Consider the following 15168-nt stretch of genomic DNA (forward strand, 5'->3'; position numbering starts at 1 on the left):
TTACTTCCAACCCGGAAGACGCTCCCACTTTTGACGCGAGGCCTCATGGGATATAGGAAACTTGTGAATAATGCCAGACTGAAATATGTGAAATCGAGTGCAACATTTTGAAATATGACAGGCAACCTTTGATTGCATCTTAATGTTGTACAACTCCTCTGCATTTTAGCTCACATTCTCTAGTGATTTATTAAAGGGTATACTGGCAAGCAAAACATGATTTTAAAATGCATTTTACTTAAAGGGTCAGTTTACCCAAAAATGAAAATTCTGTCATTATTACTCACCCTCATGTTGTTCCAAACCCGTAAGACCTTCGTTCATCTTCAGAACACAAATTAAGATCGTTTTGATGAAATCCGAGAGGTCTCTGACTCTCCAATAGACAGCAAGGGTACTACCACGTTCAAGTCTCAGAAAAGTACAGAGAAGTCGGTGCCAATAGCCTCAGGGTTAGTGCACTGACATATAGCGCAACTGTGCTCACAGGCAACCTGAGATTGATTCCCATCTCAAGGTCCTTTGAGTGTGAGTGGTCCCCTCTACTGTGTCAGTTGTGGATGTGCGTTAATGAGAGTAGGGTGTTATGACGTTAAACACGTATTGTGTCTTGTTTACATACGGAGAAAGACACACTCTGTATGAAAGCTATTAATGATCTGTGTCAACGCCGCCTAAGTCATTATTTTTGTTTTCTTTGCGCACAAAAAGTATTCTCGTCGTTTCGTAAAACTACAGTTGAACCACTGATGTCGCATGGACTACTTTGTCGATTATCTTGTTACTTGTCTATGGGAGGGTCAGAGACAAAAATATCTTAATTTGTGTTCCGAAGATGAACGAAGCTCTTACGGGTTCGTAACAACTCACAACATGAGGGTGAGTAATTAATGACAGAATTTTCATTTTTGGTTGAACCTTTTAATATTTTTTCTTAACATAATTTTATTGACTAGCAGTAAAATAAGTAAAATAAATGAAACATAAATTCATAAATTAAATCTATGATCTGTCTATTTTAAAACTGTTATTTCATAGGCAAAGTTCATTTGAGCTTAATATATAAATTACGATACTGGAAAAAAAAACATCAATGCTAACACATTATAATGAAATATAATGTAAACTAAATGGGAGGTGTGCTTCGTTTGAAGCAGATACTGAAGCAATCACATTTTTTTTTAGGCATTTTCAAATGTCATAGATCACATGCTTTTGGCAAAACAAATCAAGCTCCAATACAGTGCTTCAATGTGAAATGTGTTTTTTTTTTTTTGGCACAAGCTTCAGTGTTGAACATAATATCTCTACAATACGGACAGTAGTATGTTGCAACAGGTGCAAAATACTTTTTTTTATATTTGACGCTGGTGAATGGCCCCTTCTCGTCACTAGACACTGCTCCCTCCCTCCTGCCCCACCCTACTTGACATACATAGAATCATTTACATAACTGACTGAATAACAAGTCAGTTCTCAAAATGATAAAAGACACAAAACCTAAAGCAGGAACAATGAAACAACAATTTAATTTATTTCTTCTTGGGTTGACTGGCTTTTCACTAATTTGGTATGTAATTACTGTTTTGAAATTTGTTGCTTGTTTGGATCTTAATATACTAGCACATCTGGGGTAAAGTCCAGTTTTTTTGTTTTGTTTTGTTTTGTTTTGTTTTTTAAATAAAACACATTTTTAAATAAGTTAACTTGTACAAAGTTTATGATTTGGGCAAACCAGTCAATAGTTTCCAGCTAAAACAGGGAAGCAAGGTTTGTAATGTGGTTCCATGTTTCAACCTGCCCTGCCATTTTGTTCGCCCTGTCAATTTAACAGAAAGAGACAGGGAAGTGCGGTAAGAAGGTTGAAAAAATACTGACAGTAAATTAATCTTTGATCATTGTCATCATGGATTAATCTGGAGTAATTGTTTAATTTAAATTTTTATTCTTTAATTGTAGCTTTACAGAAATTTTAGCCTCCTATTTTATAAAATTGTTTTAAAAGGATTATTATTTATTTTCTATCTATTGGTCAAAGATGAAAAGAGGTTTTGATACATGACAATCATACATTTTTAACATGATTTACAAAAAAACATCCACTAAAATGTCACTGAAATTTAGTGTAGCAGAATTTTATATAACAAAAAATGTTGTCAGGCATATTTAGAACTAGAAATTACATTAAAAGACTGTATTAAAGAATCACAGTATCCTTTAAACCACTAGGTTTTACTAATTTGTTAACAAGACGTTTTTAATCATTTAAATTAATCTGTTTTTGTATGATCACCTTTTCTTTTATCTGTTTTAATAAGTCTTTTATATATTTTAATAAGTAGAGTTCAGAATAAATATGTTGTTTCATTTTTACAAAAACATATCTGTTATGCTGAATGATCATGGGACATTATTTTACAAGTTTTAAAATTAATTTAAAGTAGACATTTTACTTGCATTTAATACACTTTCTATGCATATAAAATCACTTTTGTCAATTGAATTTGATGCAGACACCAAAAAAGGACATCATATTTAGTCATCATTAATAAATGGTTTAGTTCTTCATGAATTATACATTAACTCATGATAATCTGTGCATTAGTTAAGCATGAATTAATGCATATTTGTGCACCTGTATTGTGAAGTGTTACCGACGTATGTCACTTGGCTCACAGCTGGTTGGTCAGGTTTGGGTTGCGAACTCTAAACCAGAATAAAAACTGCTCTGGAGCAGGGTAGCCATGTAGCGCAAGTTATCATGGTGCCGAAACCTGCTCTAAACAGCCCACCTTTTGAGCCCAGAAAACTTAGAGTTACCTCAAACTAAACGTCAACTTACCTGGGTTAAAACTGAAACTGGCTTTGTGCAATGGGCCTCAGGAATCTAAAAACTGAAAATGAGAAAGTCAGGAATTATATGTATTAAATGCATATAATAGTAAAAGATGAAATTTATATTCTTATTTTTTAGACAGATAAGCAAAATAAGATGTGGTTAGTTGTACATTATCATTTACAAATTGTTATTCTTTTTACTCATAGCATTGCTTATCTGCACTTTACCTTAGGCTGGGGCAAGTAAGTAACTATACACATCCATCAAAGCACACAGTGTGAGTGTTGAGCAAAAAATATTCAGATTAATTTAAAAACGTTTACTCAGATGTACTTAATCCATGACACCTAATGCAAAAATGACATTTCATTTCATAGGTAGAACAGTAATAAAATATTTCATTTCAAGAACACTAATAAGGCTACTGAAAAATCTACAGTAATCGTCTCGGTTACGTATGGTAGCCCTTGTTCCCTGATGGAGGGAACGGAGATGTTGTGTCAAGTGTACGACACTATGGGTCGCCCTTGGGAGCCCAAACACCTCTGATAGTTTTGAGAAAAGGCCAATGAAATTGGGTGTGCAGATTTTGCATAGCTGGCCACGCCCTGGACATCCGGGTATAAATAGGGCAGCGCATGCTCTGCTCACTCATTCTGTTCTGAGGAGTCAAATCATCTCAACTCACTCAGAGGCGGTCAAGAGTTGTGGCATGAAGGACACAACGTCTCCGTTCCCTCCATCAGGAAACGAGGGTTACCATACGTAACCGAGACGTTCCCTATCTGTCGTACACTCCGAGTTGTGTCAAGTGTACAACACTAGGGGTCCCTATATAAGCACGCCACAAGTCTGGCCACGTCACGAGTGATCGTGCACAGATAGTAACAAGCCAAAGTGTTAACATAAGTGCAGCTCACCTCTTCGTGACCTTCCAACGTCCAAGAACTGACCTGTCACAGGCAGGGTTACCTGTAGCTGGGCCTTTCCTCAGTGGAGCGGCTGAGCGTCTTTAGAATGTTGGGAAAGTGCCTGTTTCCCATAGGAACAAAGGCACTACGGAGATCACAACCTGCCCAGAGGGGGGGTATACAGTGAATATCATTAGTGAAGGGACCTGAGGTGGGCCCCATCCTAGGGGGGGACTACCAAACTCAGAACCTAGAGACAGGCATGTCTCAGGGGAAACACCGCACCACAGAGAGTTATAGGTGGAAATTACACACATGGGGCCACATGAGGAGCCACTACATATGGGGCACAAATCCATCCAAGAGATAGCAAAGTAATGTTACCTTGTGTTGGATACTTGTAAACCCAGCTATGTCCAGAAGTGTCAAGTGATGGAGAGGATGTTCAGGGTTCACGCCAGGAAACCTGCTGAAACTAGAGAAGCGTAATCACCGTGAGGGGAAGCGCTTAAACAAGCACTACACCAAACCAGAGTGCTGAGTCGAAGAGCTTGCGTTCAAGACTCTAGCAGATACTGGTTCCATGTGCAGGTTGTAAAATTAATACAGTAATTAATACAGTAATATGATTTGGGCAAACCAGTCAGTAGCTTCCAGCTAAAACAGGGAAGCAAGGTTTGTAATGTGGTTCCATGTTTTAACCTGGCCTGCCATTTTGTTCGCCCTGTCAACTTAACAGAAAGAGACAGGTAAGAAGGTTGAAAAAATACTGACAATAAATTAATCTTTGATCATTGTCATCATGGATTAATCTGGAATAATTGTTTAATTTTTATTTTTATTCTTTAATTGTAGCTTTACACAAATTTTAGCCTCCTATTTTATAAAATTGTTTTAAAAGGATTATTATTTATTTTCTATCTATTGGTCAAAGATGAAAAGAGATTTTGATACATGACAATCATACATTTTTAACATGATTTACAGAAAACATCCACTAAAATGTCACTGAAATTTAGTGTAGCAGAATTTTATATAACAAAAAATGTTGTCAGGCATATTTAGAACTAGAAATTGTCATGATCTGGGCTGTGGGGCTTCCCTCAGCCACCTGAGGTCGCTGTTTTCCCTTCCCTGCACTGCACTTCCCTGATTGTACACCTGTCTTGTCATTAGCACTCATCTAGCTCTCACCTGTTCACTATTATCTGGTCTATAAGAACTCTCATTTCCCACTACTCATTCTGGCTGCATTGTCTTCGAGTGTGTTTCTGTTCTGTTTATTTTTTGATCTTAGATTCCAGTTGTGTTGTGCCGTGTTGGCCTTTTGGTTTTGGTTTATGTTTATTTGTGTTTTTGTTCATTAAAATTTCCCTCCCTGCATTTGGACCCTGAACTCTTTTTCCCCGTACACCCAACGTGACAGAATGCAGCCAGCACCGATGGGCCCAGCGGGGAGGAGTTTTTTTTTTAGAGAGGCGGCGACCACCCGCTCTGTTCCCGAGACGGCGGGGATGTCCTTCGAGGCGGCGTCGGCCGCTCGTTTCGAGTTTATCTATGCCTGTCTGGCGGGGATGGACACCTGTAGGGCAGAGGCTGCGCAGATACGGCCCTGCTTTCTGGCGGGGGCGGAGACGCTCTTCCGCGGGCAGGCGGCGGCGACCGCTCTCTCTGTTCCGGACGCGGCGGCGACCGCTCTCTCTGTTCCGGACGCGGCGGCGACCGCGCTCTCTGTTCCGGACGCGGCGGCGACCGCTCTCTCTGTTCCTGACGCGGCGGCGACCGCTCTCTCTGTTCCTGACGCGGCGGCGACCGCGCTCTCTGTTCCGGACGCGGCGGCGACCGCGCTTGTTCTGTTTTACTCATAGCGACCGCGCTCCCGTTCCGGATGCGGCGGCGACCGCTATCTCTGTTCCAGACGCGGCGGTGACCGCGCTCGTTGTTCTGGAAGCGCCGGCGACCGCTCTCTCTGTTCCGGACGCGGCGGCGACCGCTCTCTCTGTTCCTGACGCGGCGGCGACCGCTCTCTCTGTTCCTGACGCGGCGGCGACCGCGCTCTGTTCCGGACGCGGCGGCGACCGCGCTCTCTGTTCCGGACGCGGCGGCGACCGCGCTATCTGTTCCGGACGCGGCGGCGACCGCGCTATCTGTTCCGGACGCGGCGAAATTGGGCGCTCCCCGTTCTGGATGCGGCGGCGACCGCTCTCTCTGTTCCTGACGCGGCGGCGACCGCTCTCTCTGTTCCTGACGCGGCGGCGACCGCTCTCTCTGTTCCTGACGCGGCGGCGACCGCTCTCTCTGTTCCTGACGCGGCGGCGACCGCGCTCTCTGTTCCGGACGCGGCGGCGACCGCGCTATCTGTTCTGGACGCGGCGACCGCACTCCCCGTTCCGGATGCGGCGGCGACCGCTATCTCTGTTCCAGACGCGGCGGTGACCGCGCCACGTTGTTCTGGAAGCGCCGGCGACCGCTCTCTCTGTTCCGGACGCGGCGGCGACCGCTCTCTCTGTTCCGGACGCGGCGGCGACCGCTCTCTCTGTTCCGGACGCGGCGGCGACCGCTCTCTCTGTTCCTGACGCGGCGGCGACCGCTCTCTCTGTTCCTGACGCGGCGGCGACCGCGCTCTCTGTTCCGGACGCGGCGGCGACCGCGCTATCTGTTCCGGACGCGGCGGCGACCGCGCTATCTGTTCCGGACGCGGCGGCGACCGCGCTATCTGTTCCGGACGCGGCGGCGACCGCGCTATCTGTTCCGGACGCGGCGACCGCGCTCCCCGTTCTGGATGCGGCGGCGACCGCTATCTCTGTTCCAGACGCGGCGGTGACCGCGCTCGTTGTTCTGGAAGCGCCGGTGACCGCGCTCTCTGTTCCTGACGCAGCGGTGACCGCGGACGTTCCACTGGTGGCGAGGCCAGCTCACGTTCCCCTGGCGGCAGTGTCCACTGACGTTCCTCCGCTGCACGGGCCTGGCCCGCCATCCCTCCCCCTGATGCACCTTCCACCGTTCCTCCTCCCTCCAGACTTTTTTTTTTTTTGGGAACGTCTGGAAGCCGTTCCCTTGAGAGGGCTTACTGTCATGATCTGGGCTGTGGGGCTTCCCTCAGCCACCTGAGGTCGCTGTTTTCCCTTCCCTGCACTGCACTTCCCTGATTGTACACCTGTCTTGTCATTAGCACTCATCTAGCTCTCACCTGTTCACTATTATCTGGTCTATAAGAACTCTCATTTCCCACTACTCATTCTGGCTGCATTGTCTTCGAGTGTGTTTCTGTTCTGTTTATTTTTTGATCTTAGATTCCAGTTGTGTTGTGCCGTGTTGGCCTTTTGGTTTTGGTTTATGTTTATTTGTGTTTTTGTTCATTAAAATTTCCCTCCCTGCATTTGGACCCTGAACTCTTTTTCCCCGTACACCCAACGTGACAGAAATTACATTAAAAGACTGTATTAAAGAATCACAGTATCCTTTAAAGCACTAGGTTTTACTAATTTGTCAACAAATGGTCAGGTTTGGGTTGTGAACTCTAAACCAGAATAAAACCTGCTCTGGAGCAGGGTAGCCATGTAGCGCAAGTTATCATGGTGATGAAACCCGCTCTAAACAGCCCACCTTTTGAGCCCAGAAAACTCAGAGTTACCTTAAACTAAACGTCAACTTACCTGGGTAAAAACTGAAACTGGCTTTGTGCAGTGGGCCTCAGGAATCTAAAAACTGAAAATGAGAAAGTCAGGAATTTTGTTGTCATTCTGGAAGCCATATTAAAGCAATAACTACATCAGCTTACTACCATCTAAAGGCATTGTTAAATGTATTAAATGCATATAATAGTAAAAGATGAAACTTTATATTTTTATTTTGTAGACAGATAAGCAAAATAAGATGTGGATAGTTGCACATTATCATTTACAAATTGTTATTCTTTTTACTCATAGTATTGTTTATCTGCACTTCACCTTAGGCTGGGGCAAGTAAGTAACTACACACATCCATCAAAGCATACAGTGTGAGTGCTGAGAAAAAGAATATTCAGATGAATTAAAAAACGTTTACTTAATCCATGACACCTAATGCAAAAATGACATTTCACTTCATAGGTAGAAGAGTAATAAAATATTTCAAGAACACTAATAAGGCTACTAAAAAAAATACAGTAATCCCTTATTACCCATCAAGTATTCTGATTATAGACACTGTTACACACAAAACTTAAAGGGTTAGTTTACCCAAAAATGAAAATTCTCCCTCATGTCGTTTCAAACCCACAAGACCATTGTTCATCTTCAGAACACCAATGAAGATATTTATGATGAAATCTGAGAGCTTTCTGACCCTGAACAGACAGCAATGCAACTAGCATGTTTAAGGCCCAGAAAGGTATTAAGGACATTGTTAAAATAGTCCATGTGACATCAGTGATTTAACCTTAATTTTATGACCCAGATGAAAAAAGTGCACTTCCATATTGTACTTAAAGTGTTCTATTTTCACACACTAATTTTGTACTTAATTTTCTAAAAATGATTCTTTAGCGTGTCTTAAGATAAACTTAAGATCATCTAAGTTTCTGTGCCTTGAACATGGTAGTTCTGTTTTTTTCTATGCAGGGTCAGAAAGCTCACGGATTTCATCAAAATATCTTAATTTGTGTTCCGAAGATGGAACGACATGAAAATGAGTAATTAATGAGTAATAAAGTAATTTTTGGGTGAACTATCCCTTTAAGTATGGAGTGATTCAGCATCATAACCTTTCAGGTGTTTTTCAGATATGAAAAGCCAAGCACATGCTCCATGTAAGTAAAATTAAATATAGAAAAAATATATATATAAAAATGGTCTGCACAAAATATGTAGTAGTGGCTATAAAGCTATAAAGAAAAAACATCTTTAAAAATATGTATTTTTTAGGACTACAGAGAAGACACAGACAAACTTGTATTCACCACAAGGGTAAGTGTAAACACACTTCACTTTTTATTTAGACCGGGGTGCCCAGTCTCGGTCCTGTTTAGCTCCAACCCTAATTAAACTCTAATCAAGCTCTTACCAGGCATACTAGAAACTTCCTGGCACTTAGACCGTTACATTAGATCTTAATGTCTTAATGAACCCTCCCCCCAACGCACACAACATCAACAATAAAATAGTTTAGTGACAAATTTGCTTATATTGAATATAAAACCTTTATGAAGAAAAACGAATAAGACCATTCAAAAGCCACCTGTTACTACAAGTTAAAAGCCAGAGAGAAAAGGTGTGTTTTAAGATATGACTTGAACTCAGATCCCCTGGTTTTTAAGCGGGTTCTAGGGGTCTGGAGGGGACCGTCTATCTTAGTCCCTTCGCCGGAGTGTAGGGGTGGAGTAAATCGGACCAATGAAGCCTCGTAAAGCACTGACATTTCATCTGACTGTTTCCGGAAAAGATTCAAAACTTCAAGTGAGTTGAAAACAGCACGATCTGGTGGCTAGCAAAAAAATAAAGCAGCCAGAAGCATGTGAAAGAAACACCATCGGATGAAACATTCGCCACACAATTCACAGATCTAGATTTTAAACTCAGTTAATAGTCTCAATATTGAACTGGCAGACAATGCAATGATCACAAGAGGGAAGTGGCATGATCAAACTTTTAACACCTCTTCAGAAATATAGCTGCTGCATTTTGAACTACTTGTCACCGAGAGATTTGAGACTTTGATATACCAAAATAGAGGGAGTTGCAATAATCCAGCCGAGACGTAATAAAGGCATTGTTCAACTTCTAGAGAGCTTTTTGAGAGAAATTTAGAAATGGAACGAAGATGGAAAAAATCCATCTGCACAAAATATGTAGTCAAGTCAAGTCAAGTCAAGTCACTTTTATTTATATACCGCCTTTAACAATACAGAATTGTGACAAGGCGGCTGTACAGTATTAAATAGGAAACAGTACATCAACAATGCCAAAGGCAACATTAAACACTCACATTATAGGTAAAGGTAGTTAATCAAAAACAATAAAATAAAATGCAATATTGTGTTAAGAGAAAGTGTCCCCAACTAAGCAAGCCAGAGGCGACAGCGGCAAGGAACCAAAACTCCATCGGTGACAAATGGAGAAAAAAACCTTGGGAGAAACCAGGCTCAGTCGGGGGGCCAGTTCTCCTCTGGCCAAAGTTCCCGTGGTCTTGTGCCGACAGCCGTCTAGGTGATGTGGTCTTTAATGTGGATCCGTCTCTGGGGCTCATCTAGTTGATGTGGACTCCGCTGACATTCAGGGCTGTAGAGGTCGTCTCTAGGTGCTGATCCACCGTCTGGGCTGGGTTCGGACTGGATCCGGGGGACTGCAGTGACCATCTGATCTGGATACGGACTGGATCTGGTGGTTAATGTGACCTCGGAATAAGAGAGAAACAGACTAATATTAGCGTAGATGCCATTCTTCTGACGATGCACCGAGTACATCGGGTGTTATGGGAAGTGTTCCCGGTTCCGGTTGACCTAATTAGTGCAGCCTAACAATCCTTTAACGGATTTGAATCATAAGAATGTGGATTTGTTATGTGTAAGCAAGGTTAAAGAGATGGGTCTTTAATCTAGATTTAAACTGGCAGAGTGTGTCTGCGTCCCGAACATTGTAGGGTAGATTGTTCCAGAGTTTGGGTGCTAAATAAGAAAAAGATCTGCCGCCCGCGGTTGATTTTGATATTCTTGGTATTATCAAATTGCCAGAGTTTTGAGAACGCAGCGGACGTGAGGGACTATAATGCGATAAGAGCTCACTCAGGTACTGGGGAGCTAAACCATTCAGGGCTTTATAAGTAATTAGCAAGATTTTAAAATCTATACGATGTTTAATAGGGAGCCAGTGCAGTGTAGACAGAACCGGGCTAATATGATCATACTTTTTGGTTCTAGTAAGAACTCTAGCTGCTGCATTTTGGACCAGCTGGAGTTTGTTTATTAAGCGAGCAGAACAACCACCCAATAAAGCATTACAATAATCTAACCGTGAGGTCATAAACGCATGAATTAATGTTTCAGCATTTGACATTGATAGCATAGGTCGTAGTTTAGATATATTTTTGAGATGGAAAAATGCAGTTTTTGCAAATACTAGAGATGTGGTTTTCAAAGGAAAGAGAGTAGTGTAGATGTAGTAGTGGCTATAAAGCTATAAAGAAAAAACATCTTAAAAAATATGTCTTTTTTAGGACTACAGAGAAGACGCAGATAAACTTGTACTCACCACAAGGGTAAGTGTAAACACACTTCACTTTTTATCTAGACCAGGGGTTCCCAGTCTCAGTCCTGTTTAGCTCCAACCCTTAATAATAATTTGCCTGCTTGTGGCTCATTATTGTTCGCTTACAGTAAACTTTGAACTTTTATTAACAATATGAATAAGGATAAGTTATTATATCCACATTGTAACACACACACACACACACACACAATAGGATTTCCTCTTACTTTAAAAGGGTCATAGTTTGTGGTTCATTTATTAATCATTTAAACACATCAGTCATAAAATAGTACAATGGCAAATTCACATATATTAAACATTAATATTTATTAACAAAATTAATAAAACGGATATGGCCTACTTGCATTTTATTGTAACCCTTCCTAGTACTGAGGAATAAGAAGCTATGACTGTTTAGTCCTTTTTGGAGTGTCTATTTACACTAAGTCCAAATAGTCCAGCTTGTTGGCAAAGACTATTTATACCATAGATATGTATAGATACCCCATTCAACTGCTCGAAGCACGTAGACGTGTCCGCCATCTTGTAACGGTCAACTTGACGTCATTCGCCATACTATGGGTTCGCAAGACATCGGGCTGTGCAGGATTGTGGCATGTCCGAATACTCGTTGTTAAAACAGTTAAATCATATGTAAAAAAAAAAAATATATATTTATTTGATAGTGCATTTAAATTTGTTAGGCAAATAAATTTTGTTGTCAAATCAAGTTATGGTCTTTTATCTCTTCACTATGGCCTATGACTTGTGATGTTGTTAGTTGTCTGTTGTTTGCTTGGTTTGCATACGTGCTTTTATAAGTCTTTTAGAACATTGGTCAGCTTTAGTTGTTTTTAGTTGTGCTTTAGAAATAAACTGAGACTTGAGACTTTATTGATTACTATGGTGAATGACATCCAGTTGACCATTACAATATGGCGGACAGCTTATGTATAGTGGCCCATAGAAACAGTCGCTAATGAGGCATACATATCCAGGGTTTGAAATCAACTTTTTCACTCACACCGGCCATTCATAACTTAAAGAAATCGAATGGTACTTTCAAATATGAAACTAAAATTAGGCCTAACAGTAGGTGGCGGCAAGCCACTGTCTTAATAAGCAAGTCACTGAGCCATTTATTCAATCGACTCTTTCAAAACAAATGATTCATTCAGGAACAAAGTAAAAAACTTTTTTTTATGAATCAGTCAGGGAATCATGGACTCACCAGATTTAAAATTCATTTGTTAAGGAAACAGCGCTGTGTGTTGTTGCAGAGACGTACAACATGGCTTTCGTGAAATAGAGCAAAAAAGACAATATTGTCTCTACAATTTATATCACTTAATATTTATTTCTTCTAAATATACTTGTTGCTTCACAGTCACAGGGCTCAGAAAAGTAATCTAATTTTACAAATGGCAAGATATTAATTAGTGAACATAATTTACGAAAAGTAACCCGTCAAATTGGCTAGTAATTTGACAGCGTTACTCGACACAGCTGGTTTGCGGGGTGTTAATATCAAACCCTATACATATCTATGATTTACACTAGCTCTGGCCACCAACTCGTGATTGGGGTAGTCAACAATACAAAAGACGGTTATTAACTCTAGTGGAATTAATGGTAAAGCGAGTGTCGTAGTCTTTTTGATGCAATGGACCCAAGTTCGAATCTGCCTTTTGCCTTTTTTTTTTTCTTATTTGTTGTCTTATTTGTTTATTGCACAGACTTTCATACAAACAGCCCAGTGTGTTTGGGTAAGTACATAAACACTTTATTTTTTAAAATATGTTTTCACTAAATTTGTATTTGCATTTCTTGTAAATGTGTGTGAATTTCCAGCCCAGATGGCAAAGTTACTGCTATGGCACCATGGTTAGCCCCAATTGTATGGGAAGGAACCTTTGATCCCACACTGATTGATTCGATCTATAAGCAACAAAACATCACCATAGCAACTACAGTCTTTGCTCTTGGAAAGTGAGTCCATCTTTTTGCAGTGATCTTTATTTGCTATGTATAGTATATTTAAGGAATAATTTACCCAAACTGCTAAAGGTCAGAGTTTTAAATCTGGTTTGCCCATGCCTATGGTTCTACATTCTTGCCCTAGTTGTTTGCACCTAAAATAAGTACCCTGTTTCTATCTAATGCTTTGTCTCTAGATATTGTTTAAATTTGTTATTTTTAAAATATTAGAGTTTGCTAAATGGTCTCAAAATTTTCAAATTTAGTGTTTGTCTTTTTGTGTGTGTATGTGTGTGTGTGTGTGTGTGTGTGTGTGTGTGTGTGTGTTCAATAAATGAAACTTGGTTTCTTCTTGAAATTTTGCCTGGGCTATTATTACTATTATTATTTCATATGGGGGAAAAAGTAAATTGACGTTTAATGTTATTTTTCTAGCGCTCTCCCTCTCTGTTTTTCAGATACACTAAGTTTCTTAAAGATTTCCTGGAGTCTGCAGAGCAGAATTACTTTGTTGGATTTCGTGTGCATTATTATTTGTTCACTGATCAACCACAACAGGTTCCTGAAGTGAAAATGGGTGAGGACCATCAGCTGACAGTGATGGTAGTGCCTAGTTCTAACAGATGGCAGGAGATCAGTTTGCGCAGGATGGAAAGGCTGGAGAAACTGATTGAGAGTCAATTGATCAATGAAGCCAACTATGTTTTCAGCCTTGATGTGGACACAAAGTTCTACGGGCGATGGGGGGCAGAGTCTTTGGGTCGTCTTGTAGCTGCCATACATCCATGGTTTTATTACACCCCTCGTGAACAGTTCCCCTATGAGCGCAGACCAGAGTCTCAAGCGTTTATTCCTCATTCTGAGGGTGATTTTTATTATGGAGGAGCTATGATTGGGGGCTTAGTGAAAAATGTATATCAGCTTGTTAAAACTTGCCGGGAGCAGCTGGACATTGATGCAGCTAAATCTATTGAGGCAGCATGGCAGGAGGAGTCCCATTTGAACAAGTACTTCTTGTACAACAAGCCTAGTAAACTGCTTTCACCGGAGTATTTGTGGGATGACAAAAGATCTAAACCAGAAGAGATAAAAACCATCCGCTACTCTCACGTTTATAAAAACTACAATGAAGTTCGGCCAAACCCATAGCAGCTGTTAAAGAAATTGTTTACCCAAAACAACAAATGAATCACCGTGACTCTTGACGGTTATTATGAACTGAACATTATTTACATCATTAATACCTGTAATCCAAAGCCTCAGACAAATAATAAACATCATTTACTATTTTTAATCATGTATGTTAAAAATTTCAGGTTTTACTATCCTTGTGGGGACATTTGGTCCCCACAATGTAGTAAGAACAAGTACACACACACACACACACACACACACACACACAAGCATGATACGATGCAAAAGAGAAGTTAATTTGGTACTGACGCACACTACCTCTATTTACAATTTCCTTTGCAGTTTGGATCAGTTGGTGTGTGGGCAGAGGCTTGAAAGTTTCAACCTGGAGAGCAGTGTAGCTTTGTACTCTTTAAAAGCAGATAGGCATTGTTTGATGTAATGAAAACAGAGCAATATTTGTGTTCAGAGTTACAGAGTTTGAATGTAAAAATACACCTAAATATAAAACTAATAAGATTTACTATAAAATTACAAAGAAGAGCATTACATTTTTAGTATGAACATAAGCCTTTAATATAACGAGCTACATTATTTCATTGCAGATTATTTTTGTCATTTTTCATAAAGCTGTACCAAATTTAAGAAAAAAGAAAAAAAAAAGTATAATACAGTAATTTTCTGTATAAAAATAATTAATAGAATAATACTTAAAATAACAGTCAAGTTTGGTAATTTACAGATATCGTTTGTAAATGTACATGAGTTTTGAATATATTTTAAAATAACAAAAAGCTACTGTAAAAATGTTAGCATTATTTTCTGTAAAAATAGTACTTTTTTACATTGTAGGTATTCATTTATAAACTGTATCATAATTGTTGTATTTTAGTTTATTTTCATCTCTATTTACTCTGTAATGGTAACATACACTGACCAAAATTATAAACGCAACACTTTTGTTTTTGCCCCCATTTTTCATGAGCTGATCTCAAAGATCTAAGACTTTTTCTATGTACACAAAAGGCCTATTTCTCTCAAATATTGATAACAAATCTGTTTATATCTGTGTTAGTGAGCACTT

At 40.3% G+C, this 15168-nt stretch overlaps 1 protein-coding gene across 1 annotated transcript; it reads left to right on the forward strand.

Annotated features, from left to right (window-relative positions):
• The first annotated feature begins 1473 nt into the window (after positions 1–1473).
• Positions 1474–14244, forward strand: LOC127166080 (globoside alpha-1,3-N-acetylgalactosaminyltransferase 1). Its single transcript, XM_051111162.1, has 9 exons — positions 1474–1570; positions 3046–3081; positions 7680–7715; positions 8513–8539; positions 8655–8696; positions 10942–10983; positions 12710–12739; positions 12825–12962; positions 13409–14244. The coding sequence occupies exons 1-9, from the start codon at positions 1482–1484 to the stop codon at positions 14097–14099; spliced, it is 1131 nt and encodes a 376-aa protein (XP_050967119.1). The 5' UTR covers positions 1474–1481; the 3' UTR covers positions 14100–14244.
• The last annotated feature ends 924 nt before the right edge of the window (positions 14245–15168 follow it).

The sequence above is a fragment of the Labeo rohita genome, chromosome 5, assembly GCF_022985175.1.
Source record: "Labeo rohita strain BAU-BD-2019 chromosome 5, IGBB_LRoh.1.0, whole genome shotgun sequence".
Classification (NCBI taxonomy): Eukaryota; Metazoa; Chordata; class Actinopteri; order Cypriniformes; family Cyprinidae; genus Labeo; species Labeo rohita.